A 14,650-nucleotide genomic window follows, 5' to 3' on the forward strand; every position below is an offset into this window, starting at 1 on the left:
TCTATTTTTCATTAAGGCCATTTGGCCAAGAGAGGACATGGGACTTCCCCGGGAAATACCCAGATGCATGTGGGCACCAGGGGGCGCTGGGGCAGCAGGAATGATAGCTGAGCCCCCAACTTTGGGAAACTGTGGGTCTCTCCCTCCACCCCTACCCCTCAACTCCCCCACCGCCCCTGGAGTTACCGTGTCCTGCGTGGTCTCTCTCTCAGACTTTTGCCATGCTCTGCCACCTCCAGGAACACTTTTCCCAAGCTGTTCCTCGGGTCTCAGCTTACTTCTTCCTTTCAGAAGCTTCTCAATCCCCCTGGCTGGCCAAGGGTCCCTTTTAAGCTCTAGCAGCTCCCTAGACTTCCTCATCACAGCCCTAATTACCCCAGAACAGTCTCTGTCTTTGGCACTGGGCCACGCACACTGAAAAGACAGAATGGGGTTGTCCTGGGTCACCTCCCGGGTGACTGCTCAGTCACCACTGCGCCACTGGGGCTGCACTCAGTATAGGACCTTAATAAATGTTGGTTGGATCAGTGGATAGAGGAATCCGCACTCTCCCTACTCACTGGTAACAGGTCTGTTCCCCCTAAAGTTCTCCAAAGTCTCACACACGGCAGGTGCTCAGTAATTGTCTATCAAATAACTCAATCGCCAAGCACTTACTATGTGCCATGCCCTGTACTAGCTTCTGAAAACACCAGTGACAGATCTGTCCCCAGCCCTCTCAGGGTGGCCAGGTATGGTGGAGAAACCATAAATTAACAAATGATGAAATTAACAAGAATAATTTAAAAGTCAAAGCAATGATTTAACAGGCTATTCAGTCTCTGTATGAGCTAGAATCCAAGAGAGAGAACTCCTGCCCCTGAAGGCTACTTATGTGTTGTGTGACCTTGTATAAGTAACTTCACTTCTCTGGGCCTCAGTTTACTCATCTGTAAATTGGGGACAATAATGGTCTCCAGCTCCTGGGGCTGTTGGGAGGATGACATACATAAGCCCATTTGCCCTAGTTTCCTAGCTCCTACCCTGGTTCCCAGTCTGTCCTCCCCACAGCAGCCACCAGAGGCCGCCTGTGAGCATCTGAGGTCCCAGCCCTTCTCAGCCCACAGCTCTCCAGGGCTCCCAACTCTCTTAGCAGGTGGAAGTGAGAGTGGAGCTGGGAACCCAAGTCCTCCATGTGGTCCAGAAGGCCCTGCACAACCTGCCTCACCCAGCCCCCACCTCTTCCCTCCCTCTCTCCTCTAGCCACATGGGCCTCCTAGCTGTTCCTCTGACAGGCCAAACATGGCCTTACCCCAGGACCTTTGCAGGGGCTGTTTCCTCCACCCAGATCATCCCCACCCTGCTCCACCCAGTTCTTTCCATGGCCAGCTCCCTCTCTTCCTCCAGATCTTGGCTCCAACACCACCTCCTCAGAGAGGCCCTCTCTGGCCCCTGGGCCAAAGGTCTCTCTCCTGAGATATTCCCATTGCCTGGCCCTGTTATCTTGGCTTCCTTATTTGATGACTCATTCACTGTTCCCCCTTCCTCCACCTTCAGCTGAAAAGAGAGCAAGGGACAATCACGTCTGCCCCTACAACACCACACGCTCGCTCACTGCCTGGGAAGATCCAGCAGGCACTGTGTCAGTGAATAAGCAAATATTCACTGCTGCTGTCCAGTTACTACAGGGTATCTCCAAAACCCCTCCCGACAGTACCCCACCCTGGAATTTAAGCTCAGGATTTCCTCCCCGGGGTTTCACTTCGTCGTGGCTGGGCGGCCAGGAGCAGAGCCGTGACAAAATATGAGTCAGCCACTGAAAGCAAGTGCAAATGACAGCCCGGGTGACTCACACCAGGCCTGCCCTTCGAGGTGGCAGGCACTGGGGGAAAGGGGCGCAAAGGGATTGTTCGGATCAGATGGTTGGGTGGAGAGGGCCTTCTGGGCCCTCTCACCATCTCCTCCCTTGGAAGTTTGGCTTCTTCCATTGTAATCTCGCCACTTCCAACCCATGACTTTTGGGACCAGAATTCACCTCTTTGGGTCGCAGGTTTCCCCTCTATACATGTGCCCGACCACAGAAGCTTCTACCTCGGGGGTCATTTTGGGAGATTCAAATATATTTAGGTATTTAAAGCCTCCAGAACCGTTAAGTGGTGAGTGCTGAAAAATCAATTCTACTCTTCTTCTCAAGAAAAGATGAATCCCCTCCCTGCCAGGCATGCAAAGTTATTAAGTCCTTACTCTGTCCCTGGTGTTTCAGTGTCATGGGCCGATTTACTGATGACCTTGAAACACTGGACTCATAAATCTACTTCTGAGAAAGCAGAGACTCAGAGAGGTGAAGATACCTGCCAAAAATCACACAATGGGATCTGAGCCCAGCCTCGGTGAACACATGAAGGCAGACCCCACAACGCCCCCCAACTCCCCAAAAGAACTGCAGCAGAAACTGCTAAATACCCACTTCCAGTGTCAGATCTACTTTCAGCAACGCACACGGCCCCTCAGAAGACTGCATTTTCCAGTTGCCCTTGCAGCTGGAGAGGAGCCCTGTGACTAGGTTCTGGCCAATGAGAGCAGCAGATACGGGAGACTTCTGGTGCAGGCCATTCAGAGAAGTGAGTTTCTCTTCAGTTTCCCTTTTTTGGGTACAGTAGTCATGTTTTTTATCTTAACAAATCTCCCAGCAGTTTCCCAGAGGAGAATGGTGCTACAGAGGCATTCAATAAATATTTATTATAATTAAAACACTGTACTAATGTCCCCTAGCCCATTCCCCACCACTACCATACAGCAAGTTTGTAAACACCACATCTAATCCTGGCCTTCCCAAGAGCTGGATAGTCATTGGGACCCATTTTGCACGATTTCCTGAGACATGAAGGTGTCCCTAGTAATGTCCTGAAAATAGCAGATGACACCATCTTCCACTTCACCCCTGGAGATGAGGAGTCTCCAAGGTATGGCCCAAGGGCGTCTGATGGTCAAGGTCATAAGCTTCATCATTTGGTCATTCCGCTTCCTGTGTCTTGTCCTCAGGTGGCTGGGTCCCTCTTTGGTTCCACATGTGGTTGTTGAGCCCCAGCTGCACCATCTGTGCATGGTGGATGATGAGGGGCTGCAGCCCTGGGCTCTGAGGGGGCACAGGTGAGGCTTGTGGGGAGGCTGGAGGCTGCAGGAAGGCTGGAGGCTGCGGGAAGGCTGGAGGCTGCGGGAAGGCTGGAGGCTGTGGGAAGGCTGGAGGCTGTGGGAAGGCTGGGCTGGGGGTGCCAGCCAGCCATGGAGTCAGGGTTGGTAGCTGGTGGCTGGGCCAGGTAGGAAAGGGTGGCCGGGCTCCCAGGGGCCCCTGAGCCCCAGAGGGCAACTGAGTCCCAAATGCCATGCTGTTCTCAAAAGCTGCCCGGAGCTGATCCATCTGTGAATGCCAGGACAAGTAAGTCTGGAGATAGGTTGAGTATGCGGCATTTAATGCCGCTGCCTGTTGTCGCTCACCCTCTAGGTGTTGGCACTGCTCCTGCAGGGCCCGAGCGTCCTGTTCCTTCTTCCAGTTGGCCTTTCGAGCTCGCAGCTTACGGGGGTTGAAGGTGTTGGCTACCTTCCTGGCAAAGATCTCAGAGTGCTCATCTAGCCACTCAACGCTGGTGAGCAGCTTGGATGTGTCAGGGCTGAGCTGGGCCTGGGAGCTCTCTAGGGGCAGGAAAGGGACCACGCAGCCTTGCCACCCTGGCCGTGTGAGGCTGTTCATCAGAGAATGGTTCACCTGGTGCAGGCTCAGACTGCAGTCGAAGCTGGCGGTGAGCAGCAGGATGGTGAAGGCCGAGTGCTCTGTGGCATCCTGCAGGCAGTTCAGCTTGCTGCGCCCAGGCACCTGGAAATCCTCACAGAGGGTGGCCCCGTTGGGCACACCCAGGGCCTCGAGCTTGTCCCGGACACGCAGGGCGATGTGCTCATCTGCCTTGGCATGCAAGACCACAAAGTTGTAGAATTTCTGCTCTGATGACTCTGACTCTGGGGAAGGGGGACGCGGGTTCGAGGCCGGGTGAGCCGAACAAGGAGTCGACAGAGAAGGACAGGAAGGGGATGCCTTTGGGCCCAGGGGAGTTGGGGGGCGTGGCTGGGCTGTCGAGGAAGGGGTATCTTCTATGGGAATTTGTAGTGGTATCTGGTCCTTGACAGGGCAGGTGTTTCTGGATGGGGAGGGGAGAGATTTGGGGGCCGGTGACACTTCCGTGCATTCCACCGGGTAGTGGGCACTGGTATCTGGAGCTTCAGAGGGGCTGGACGGACCAGCAGGGCTTGCATCCAAGGCCACCTCCGGAAGCCTGGGGGCTGGACTATTTGATGGCACCGGGATGTCTGCCATATCTCCCGACATAGGCCAGCTCATCTCCTCAGGCTCCTGGCAGCCTGCAGGGACAGGCTGGTGCACTGGGGGCTCAGCACACAGCTTGCTGGACCCATGGGGACTGCGGGGCTGGCTGAGGAGGGCCACAGTGGGCGACTGGCTAATTTCCAAGTTGCTGGCCAGGGAGGCTGGCGTGCTGGTGGATCTCAGGGAGCATCCTCTGCTCCAGTCCACGGGGTCCTTGATGGGCCGAGGAAGGCTTCGGGTCGCGGAGGGTAAGGCTGAGGATGGTGGGAGGCAGCCCAGAGCAGAGTGGAGGGGATGGAAGCCCCCAGCGTCCCTGATGATGTCCCACCCGCACCGTTCCTGGGCCTCCTCCTGGAGCTCCCTAAGCTGAGGGTCATCCCTGGAGCTGAAAGCCTGGAGGGCTGCCCGGTAGGCCACATCCCGCATAGAGGCCGGGCACAGCTTCTCCTCAGCGAGCAGGTGGTACACCCGGGCGACAGCCCAGGACACGTCTGGGGGCTCCTCTGTGGCCTCAGCACCCCTGTCCATGCTGGCCCACTGGGAGGCCACGAGCTGGGCTGCCGCATCTGCCTTCAGGGCCTCCAGGGAGATCCTGGCCTCGGTCTCCTGGCCCAGTGTCAGAAGCACCATGGCGTGCAGGAGGTCCGCCCCCCGCCAGCATGGACGCAGGGTCTTCAGCTTGTGCTTAAGATGAAGGAGCTTGTTCTGGCCTGCTGTACTCAGAATGTCAAAGGCACTGGAGAGTGACGGGCCCGTGCAGGCCATGGGAAAGATGGGTGAGGCCTCCGATGGCAGACGTGCCAGCTGACGAAGGCATGTTCCACACTGCCTGCCTTCCTGCACGCCTGGTGTCCCCTACCCGCTCGCCATGCCAGACTCCGAGGAACTGCCAGAGCAGACCTGTGGGAAGCAGGAAGCATGTTAGCACCAGAGGCGGGGGTCCCTGGGAAGCAGCCCAGATACCCCACCTTCAGAGGCCACCATGACCTACCATATCGGGGGACCTTGGGCAAGACGTGTCATCTCCCCCAACCTGTTTCCTCCTCTGCAAGAGGATAGCAGCTGACACTTTCCAGGTGTCACCCTAGAGGCAGACACTACTATTTCCCTCATTTGCAAATGAAGAAAGTGAGCCAGAGAGGTGAAGTCACTTGTGCAAAGTCAGATAGCCAGTGAGTGACAGAGCTGGGATTTGAACCCAAGCAGTATGGCTCCAGAGGTGGTGTCCTTAACCATGAGACTACACCCCCTATTATGATAATAATAAGCCCACTTATGGGATTGTTTCAGGGAACTGAGTTATGTCAATGTATGGGAAGTTCTGGGTCCACTGACTGGAGGTCGGCAGGTGTTCAATACACGTTTGGATGGCCGCAATGAGCCCCCAACCCTGGTATTCACAGCCCTGAGTGGTCCTTCCAACACTGAGCCCGAGTCAGCCTATGAGAAGATGGCAGAACTGAAGGGGTGTCACTCATGACATAAGTTATAAAACATACTGGCTTTCTCTCTTTGTCTGTCATGCTGTTGGGGACAAACCACGTCATGAGCAGCCCCATGGAGAGGCCTACATGGCGAGGAACTGAGGGCCCCTCGCCACTAGCCACGCAGGGCATGAGCTTGGGCTCCCACTGACTCCAGCCCCGGTCAAGTCCCCAGGTGAAGTGGCTCGAGCCGCCAGCTTGTCTGTGGCCTCCATGGAGACTCCAAGACAGAAGCCTCCACCTCTCTGCCCCCAGATGCCTGACACTCAGAAATTGTGTGAGATCACACATGTTTGTTGATTTTAAGCCACAACATTCTGGGGTAATTCGTTACGCAGCTACACATATAGCTAACTGATATAAGTAGCATTGTTAATACGGTGCGCTAACCATTTACCGTGTGCTGGCTCTAGGCCTAACAGCACCGCCAAGCCATGTGGAGGCTATGTCCTCTTCTATGTCTCAAAAAATGGCACGTGACTCCCACTTCAGGCTTTCTGCAGGCGCCGTTCCCTCTGCTTGGAGAACCTTATCCCCAGACCTTTGCCTGGGTGACCATAGTCTCTTCGCTCAGCCCTCAGGTACGGTGACACCAGCGCAGGTTCAGCGGAGCCGTCCACAACCACCTCAGCTCCCCATACCAGCCTGTCCCTCCCACATCACCCTGTTTCCCCCACAGCAGAATCTGCCTCTGGGAGAACTTTTCCTGTGCATCAAACCTTTCGCATTTACTGTCTGCTTTCCTACCGGGGGCATCAGAGGGTGCAGGGCAAGTGTCTCCCAGGCACTGCTCGGGCAGTGAACCACAGAACCTAACGAACACCTGCTGGGTGAATGAATCAGCCCCACACTCCTCTCCTCCCAACGCTGTGGAGAGGAAACAGGCCCAGAGAGAAGGCCTTTCCAAGGGCGCCTGGCACAGACAGTGGGGAGGGTGTCTCAAACCCCATAATTTAGGTCACCAGGTGCTCAAATCATGTCATATTCAGGCTGGGGGGAAACACAGGTCCATCTCAGGGGGCCAAGAACACTGGGTCTGCACCCCGGCTCGGCGGGGCTGCGGCCTACTGCCTGTGCCTCCGGGCCACCACAGCGCGTATCCACAGCCTGGGGCAGCACTGCTCCATGGGGATGCCTCGTCTCCCAGGGGACGCTGGGTGAGGTCTGGGGACGCTTCTGGCTGTCACAACTGTGGGGGAGGGTGCCCCTGGCGTCGAGTGGGTGGAGGCCAGGGATGCTGCTCGTCACCCCACAGTGCCCAAGACAGCCCCCTACAGAGAGTGATCTAGCTGCAAATGTTGGTAAATGCTGATACTGAGGGAACCCTAGTCTAGAATTCGAGACTTTTAAAAAGTTTTATTATTTATTGATTTTTTTTTAGAGAGAGAGACATTGACTTGTTCCACTTATTTATGCTGTCATTGGTTGATTCTTGTATGTGCCCTGACTGGGGATCAAATCCACAACCTTGGTGTATTGGAGCGATATCCTAACCAACTGAGCTACCCAGCTGGAGCTAGGATTCAGGATTTTTAAAAAATTCATTTCAAGCAGATGTCATATTGTTCACCGGGGCACCGGGACCAAGGTTGGTGATTCCAGGGAGGTCAGTGGCAGGGCAGAGACAGCATGGCCCCACCTGGATGCTGGCCTCAGGGAGTGGAGGTGCGAGGGGGCGTGGCTGAGGGGCGTGGGGGACAGAGGACAGCAGTGGTGCAGAGAAGAACAGCAGTGCTGTGGGAAGGATGTAAGGAGGTCGGTGGCTGCCTGGCTGTTTGGAAAACGGAAGTGGCCTGATGTGTTGAAATGCTGGTGAGGAGAAGAAAACAGCCGAGACCCAAACAACGGAGCTGACTTTCTAGTGTGGAGGACAACCAACAAGTACATGAGTGGAATTCTCAGTGTATCAACAGGTGATAAGTGCCATGGAAAAACATGACGGGGGTGAGGGGGCGTGTCTTGAATGCCCAGAATCGGGGAGGGTATTTGCAGTTTTAAACACGGTGGTTCAAGAAAGCCTCCGTGAGAGGAAGAGATTTCATTAAGACATAAAAATGGGGAGGGAGTTGACCCCTGGGGTCATCTGAGGGAAGAGAACATCCAGGCAGGGGGGACAACCTGTGCAAAGGTCCTGGGGCAGGACTCTGTCTGCTATGTTGGAGGAACAGCGAGGAGACCCATGTGGCTTACATGGAGTGAGTGAGGGTGGGGAGAAAGGAGGTGAGAACAGAGGGAACAGGCGGTTGGTCACACAGGGCTTTGTGGGCTGCAGGGAGGACTTGAGATGCTGCCCCAATTGAGGGGGGACCTGAAAACCAAAACCACCTTGGACCTGTCTGAATGCAGGGGCTTTGACTTGTGTCTGGTGCTATAAGAGAAAACGGACTTAACAGGACCAGATCTGCTAATATTTCAAGAGCAGCTTGACAACATTCAGATTTTCAGGAAGCTGCGAGGTTTTGCCAAGTTGGCAGCCAGTTCAAGTAAGTGAACTTGTGAGCTTAAAAAAAAGGATCATGGGTCCTTGGGGTCATGGATGGCCAGTGTGTCATCCATGGAGGAACAACTCTAAAAATATTTGTTTTTTAAAATAAGATTTTATTGATTTATTTTTAGAGAGAGAGGAAAGGAGGGAGAAAGAGAGGGAGAGAAACACTGATATGCAGGAGAAACATCTATCAGTTGCTTCTTCCATGGCCCCAACTGGGGACCTGGCCAGCAACTTAAGAAGCATGCTGCCTGACTGGGAATCGAACTGATGACCTTTTGGTTTGTGGGATGATATCCAACCCACTGAGCCACACCAGTCAGAGCTAAAAATATTTGTTGTGTAATAAGTAAATGGTATGAGGAGAGGGAAGGGATACATACATAGTATTCATTCATTCAAGAAGTAATTTTCCAGGTTCAACCATGTAATGGGTATCATTGAATATACCAGGACAGTAAGAGAAAAAAACAAATATAGATTCTTCCCTCTTGGAGCTGACAGTCCAGTGAGTGCATTAATTATATATTATAGATGTTATCTATATGATATATATATAATATATATGAAATTCATAATCCAGGCAGCAAAAACAGTATGTGCAATGGCCCTGGGGTAGGACTGTGCCTGGCGTGTTGGAGGAACAGTGAGCAGGCCCACATGGCTAAAGCAGAGTGATTTCGGGGAGGAGATGAGGGCTGGTGGGGGGTAAGTTATGCCAGACCTTGTGCATAGTGGGGAGATTTTGGGCTTTTACCCCACTGCGATAGGAGCCCTGGATGTCTGTGGACGGGGGTGGGGGTAGGACCTGACTTGGGTGCTCACAGCCCAGAGGGGCTACTGCAGGGAGGAAAGACTGCTGGGGGCAAGGACAGGAGGAGAGGTGCTGGGGACCAAGGTGAAGGTGACCACTGGTTCAGGCCAGCAATGATGGGCGCTGGACCAGGTGGTGGTCTCAGTGAAGGATGGGGATGGTTGGCTCTGTGGGTAATTTGGAGACAGCAAGGGAGCAGGAGGAGAGGAGGCATGGAGGACACCTGGGCTTTTGGCACGAATGCTTGAGCCTGGAATGATGTGGAAGAAGCTGATCTGGGGTCAGGAGGGAGTAATCAAGGGTTGTTTCAGGCCCCTGTCACCTCTCTGCCCTCACCTCTTTCCATTCTCCCCCTCACTCCCTCTGATCCAGCCACGCTGTTCGTTAAATACTCCATGCTGGATCCCGTCTCAGAGCCTTTACTATGGCTGTTCCCTCAGCCTAGAACACCCCAGATATACACACAGCTGGCCCCCTTGTGTCCTTGAGTTCTCAGCTCAAATGACACCTCCTCATCAAGATCAGACCTTGGCTATCCCACTTAACACTGAACCCCATCCCCCACACTCCCTGCCTTTTTCTTTTCTTCTGTCAACTCCTCACCACCTGACACTCACTTTCATTTGCTTACTTTGTTGAATATGCATCACCTTCCAGTGGAGTAAGTTCCAGTAACACAGGGATGTCCATCCATCCTGTTCATGGCTGTATCTCTGGTGACTGGCACACGGTATGTGCTTAATACATATTTACTGACTAAATACATCAATGAGTGGACAGAATAGCATCTGGCACATAGTAAGTCCTCAAAAACATTCCCTGCTTGACTCCTTTCTTCCCAAGAAGACAATGAATCTAATCTGCTCCCACCAGCACTAGAGCACAGTGGGGGTGCACTTCACTCCTTTTGGCTAATTAAGAAATGTTACAAGACCTGCAAAGCAAAACATAACCAGACTGCCTCTGAAAGCTGTATAGGAAACCAAAGAGGCAGTTATTCAATAAGTGTTTACTGAGCACCTACTACATGCAGGCCCCTTCCCACTCCTGGCTCTGAGCAATCCTCACACCAGTCCAGTGGGGAAGCTACTTGGTATCCACTCTTGGCATTTGGCAGGCGTTGCTGTGACCTTTCAGTATTTGCTGATTGTCTTGACTGTGGGCTCCGTGACAGCACTAACTACACGGTCCCTACTGTGTGTCCAGCACACTCAACAGTGTCTCCTGGCCTAGAGCAGGTACTCCATAACCGTTTGCTGGAGATTTAATAAATGCCCCTGAATCAGAGGAGGAAAGAGGCCCAGGCAATTTCGGGAGTCTGCCTCACTCACCTACACACCCCCAAACTCTGGAACCCACACCCCAGACCTCCAGCCTGCCTGGGTCACACTGTGATGCCCCCTCTGCCGATCCCCTGCTGTGGCCACAGTGAGAAGGAAGACAGACGTGTGGGCGCCGGGCCACCGGGGCTCTGGCAGGTGCCAGCGCCAGCACCGACAGGCCAAATTTGCAGCAGTTCTTAGTGCCAATCCCGGACCCCACGGAAAAGGATAGGAGGTTGGGGCGGGGGGTGGAGATTTCCCGACTTCAGCGGATCCAGGGCGGACCAAGGGACCTATCGTGGGAGGGGGGTTCTGGTGGGCCCACACCCTGAATCCTCTGGGAAAGGCGGGGTTCAGGACTCAGAAGGGGCTAAGAGGAGGGGCGGCGGAAGCAGCGGAGGCAGCGCCCCTGGGCAAGAGGAACAGGGGCTAAGGGAGGGAAAGCTCTGGCTGAGACTTGAGAATCAGAAACATAGGGGAGAAAAGGGGGCAGAGATTGAAGGAGACCTGAAGGATTGGGAAAAAATTCGGGGTGTTGGAAAGGAATTCAGGGTGTGGGGGGAACGGGGGTGGGGGTGGGACGGACCTGAGTTACTACAGAGGCAGGCTGGGTCCTTGCGAGGGGCACCAAACTTGCGGCGCTGACGGCGGAAGCTCGGAGGGCTGGAGCAGCCGGCCTTGAACCTGGCAAGGCGCCACGGGCGCCCAGCCAGCAGCAGGCGCCCCAGACACATGCCACGACACACAGCCGACCCTCGCGCCTTCTTCACTTACCGGGGCTTCCGCGGTGGGGAGGCCGCTCAAGTCCTCCGGGCCAGGGTTTGTGGCGGGACCGCACGGCAGTAACGGGGGTGGAGGGCCGAGCGCAGAGGGAGTGTGGGCGGGCCCTCCACGCTGCCTTCCCCTTCCGTGGGCCGGCACGGGCAGGGGAGGTGAGGTCACACTTATGCTGGCGGTACCCGGAAAGTCCCCGAGAGGTCCCGCAGAGCCTCCCTGCTCCGCTCCGCATGCTTCCCCGCTTCAGTTTGAACACTTGTGGTAGGCCGCTCTGGGAACCTCGATGGGGGTCAAAAGGGACAAGGCCCTGCCCTAGGCCGGGGGGGGGGGGGGGGGGGGGGGGACACAATCTGTGAGAAAAGAACCTCAATTTAAAATCAGAGCATCTCCGTTAGTGATCAGTGCTATCTAGGAAATAGAACAGGGGCTGGGAAAATGGGGGGTGTGCCCAGGGGCGCCCCCAAATTGCGAGGAATGGGAATCCAGGAGTTGTTTTGGGGAACCCATGTGGTGGGATGAGGGGAAGCGAGATAGCATGTCTTTTTTTTGTTTAGTTTTTATTTTACAACCATAAACTTAACTCCACAATCCTGCTAAACTTGGAAGGGGTAAGGAAAACATGGAAATGATGAACTGGGCAAGAGCGCGAAGATGATAGCACATTCCAAGCAGATGGGGGTGAAAGGGTGCTCTCCTGAGCTACAGAAGGAATGGTCAGGTGGTTACAATACAGCAAAAGTCACGTTTATGGGAGTTGTCCACAGGCAGTGATGGTGATCTTCCGGCTGGTCCTGCCGCTCCTGGACCCGAAGCGCTCCATGGCAGTCACGACGTCCATGCCGTCCTTCACCTGGCCGAAGACCACGTGTTTGCCGTCCAGCCACTCGGTCTTGGCCGTGCAGATGAAAAACTGGGAACCGTTTGTGTTGGGTCCAGCATTTGCCATGGACAAGATGCCAGGACCTGTGTGCTTCAGGATGAAATTCTCATCATTAAATTTCTCCCCGTAGATGGACTTGCCGCCTGTGCCATTGTGGCGCGTGAAGTCGCCACCCTGGCACATGAATCCCGGAATAATTCTGTGAAAGCAGGAGCCTTTATAACCAAATCCTTTCTCCCCAGTGCTCAGAGCACGAAAGTTTTCTGCCGTCTTTGGGACTTTGTCTGCAAACAGCTCAAAGGAGATGCGCCCCAAGGGCTTGCCCTGCACAGCGATGTTGAAGAACACGGTGGGGTTGACCAGGGCTGGGCGCAGGACACCTCCGGGCAGCCGCGTCTGCAAGGCCAAGATGGCATATCTTGAAGCTGCTAACACGACATTTTAGAATTTGCAGGGGTCCTAACCTTTCAGGTGTCCTGGACCCGGAAGGGACATATCTATGGGGCATAGCTAAGACACTACTCAGGGCCATCACACTTTTAGGGGCCCACAAAAAGTTTTCATTTCTTTTAAAATAAGAAAAAGAATGCATAGAATCCAACCTGGATTCTATTCATCTTTATACCAATGCAGTTGGTAAAGTGTAGTAAATACACACACACACACACACACACACACATTAAATATACATATATATTTAATAGAGTAAGGGGTCCACCAAATTATAAATGCCTCTTCTGAGCTTCTTTGTCTGCCTGGAGAATTGAGGAGTCTCTTCTCAAAATACCATTTATAGATTCACAAAGCAAAATACAGGAGGTTATAGGGATATTATGTTGCCATGCATTTATTAAAATATTTTTTTAAATAAGTTAGTAATCCATCATTGGATGAATGGATAAACAAAATGTGGTATTTCAATTCAATGCACTACGTATTGTTCAGCCTTAAAAAGGAAGTTCTAGTGTCCCAGGTTCGATTCCCAGCCAGGGTACATTCCTGGGTTGCAGGCCATAACCCCCAGCAACCGCACATTGATGTTTCTCTCTCTCTCTATCTCCCTTCCTTCCCTCCCTAAAAAAAAAAAAAAAAAAAAAAAAAAAGGAAGTTCTGCCCTGGCTGGGTTGCTCAGTTGGTTGGAGCATCATCCTGTACGCCAAAAGGTCATGAGTTCGATTCCCAGTAGGGCACATGCCTCTGTATGAGGTTCGATCCGCATTTGAGGTACATGATGTGAGGTGGGGCAGCCAGTGTTTCTCTCTCTCACCCTTCCACTCTCTCTAAAACCAGTAAACATATCCTTAAGTGAGGAAAAAGAAGTTCTGACACCTGCTACAGCATGGATGCACCTGGAGGACAAGACACTCAGTGACATAGGCCAACACAGAAGGATAAACACTGTGTGATTTCACTTATGTGAAGTCTCTAGAGGAGTCAGGTTCATAGAAACACAAAGACAGTGTGAGCCGGGGCTGGGGGAGGGCGTGGGGGGTTAGCGTTTCTTCGGGACAGGGTTTGAGTCTGGGAAGATGGAAAAGTTCTGGAGACGGATGGTGGGGACGGCTGCACAGCAGCGTGAGTGGACTTAATGCCACTGAGCTGTGCACTTAAAAATGGTTAAGGTGGTAGGTTTTATGTTAAGTATATTTTACCACAATTTTTAAGAGCAAAAAAAAACTTGTAATACAATCACTTTAAAAATAGTTTTGACCCCTGGCTGGTGTGGCTCAGTGGATTGAGTTGCTGGCCTGTGAACCAAAGGTTCGCTGGTTCAATTCCCAATCAGGGCACATGCCTGGGTTGTGGGCCAGGTCCCCAGGAGGGGGCATGTGAGAGGCAACCACACATTGATGTTTCTCTCCCTCTCCCCCTCCCTCCCTCTCTGCCTAAAAGTAAATAAAATCTTTTTAAAAATACTTTTGAAATAGAGCTATTCTGAAACAAACACTTAGGGACACACCCTTACCACCGTATTAACTAACAGGATCTAACGGCTGCAGTGACGTTGTGGTGGAGACGAGCGTCAGCGGCACTTTGAGCACCTGCAGCGACGCAGTCCGAAGGGAAAACACCTGTGGTGAAATCCCAAGGCCTGTTGCCTTTGTTCATAATTCAAAACAAATGATAAATGTCAGTGAGAGTCAGTGAAGATGAAGATGTGCATTTTCCCCCGGCAGTTCTTGGACACCCTGAACTCTGTCATCGGGTCCAACAGGAGGTCCATGGATCTCAGGACAAAGTTCACCTAAAGGTTCATGGGGTGGGGGGTAGCAAGTGGAAGTTATATGGAGGCAACCCCCTGGGGGGCTTGTACTTAATGCTTGGCTCTGGCTCTGGTGAGGGAGAAATTTTAATGAGTACCTTAGGACTGCGTGCTAGGCACGAGCAGTCTTTGGGAATACATCAGGAAGAAAGAAGTGGGCCCTGCCTGTGGGGCCTCTGGAGCTGGAGCGGGGAGTGCATTAAACCCACCTCCCCATGCCTCCGTCCCTGCTGCCCCACCATCACCAACTTTTGTGCCTGCCCCTAAG

At 53.3% G+C, this 14,650-nt stretch overlaps 2 protein-coding genes across 2 annotated transcripts; both read right to left on the reverse strand.

The window, feature by feature from the left end:
• Positions 1–2,582: 2,582 nt before the first annotated feature.
• Positions 2,583–11,340, reverse strand: TICAM1 (toll like receptor adaptor molecule 1). The gene is made up of 2 exons (XM_028520031.2): positions 11,237–11,340; positions 2,583–5,254 (listed from the first exon to the last, which is right to left on the reverse strand). Exon 2 carries the CDS (start codon positions 5,117–5,119, stop codon positions 2,993–2,995), a length of 2,127 nt encoding a protein of 708 aa, XP_028375832.1. The 5' UTR covers positions 5,120–5,254; positions 11,237–11,340; the 3' UTR covers positions 2,583–2,992.
• Positions 11,341–11,811: 471 nt separating this feature from the next.
• On the reverse strand, positions 11,812–12,560 carry LOC114503622 (peptidyl-prolyl cis-trans isomerase A-like; the record flags this gene model as incomplete). Its single annotated transcript, XM_036034470.1, has 1 exon — positions 11,812–12,560. A coding segment is annotated over one exon (576 nt), but the record flags the coding sequence as incomplete, so codon positions are not given.
• Between the last annotated feature and the right edge of the window lie 2,090 nt (positions 12,561–14,650).

Source organism: Phyllostomus discolor, chromosome 8 (genome assembly GCF_004126475.2).
Source record: "Phyllostomus discolor isolate MPI-MPIP mPhyDis1 chromosome 8, mPhyDis1.pri.v3, whole genome shotgun sequence".
Lineage (NCBI taxonomy): Eukaryota > Metazoa > Chordata > Mammalia > Chiroptera > Phyllostomidae > Phyllostomus > Phyllostomus discolor.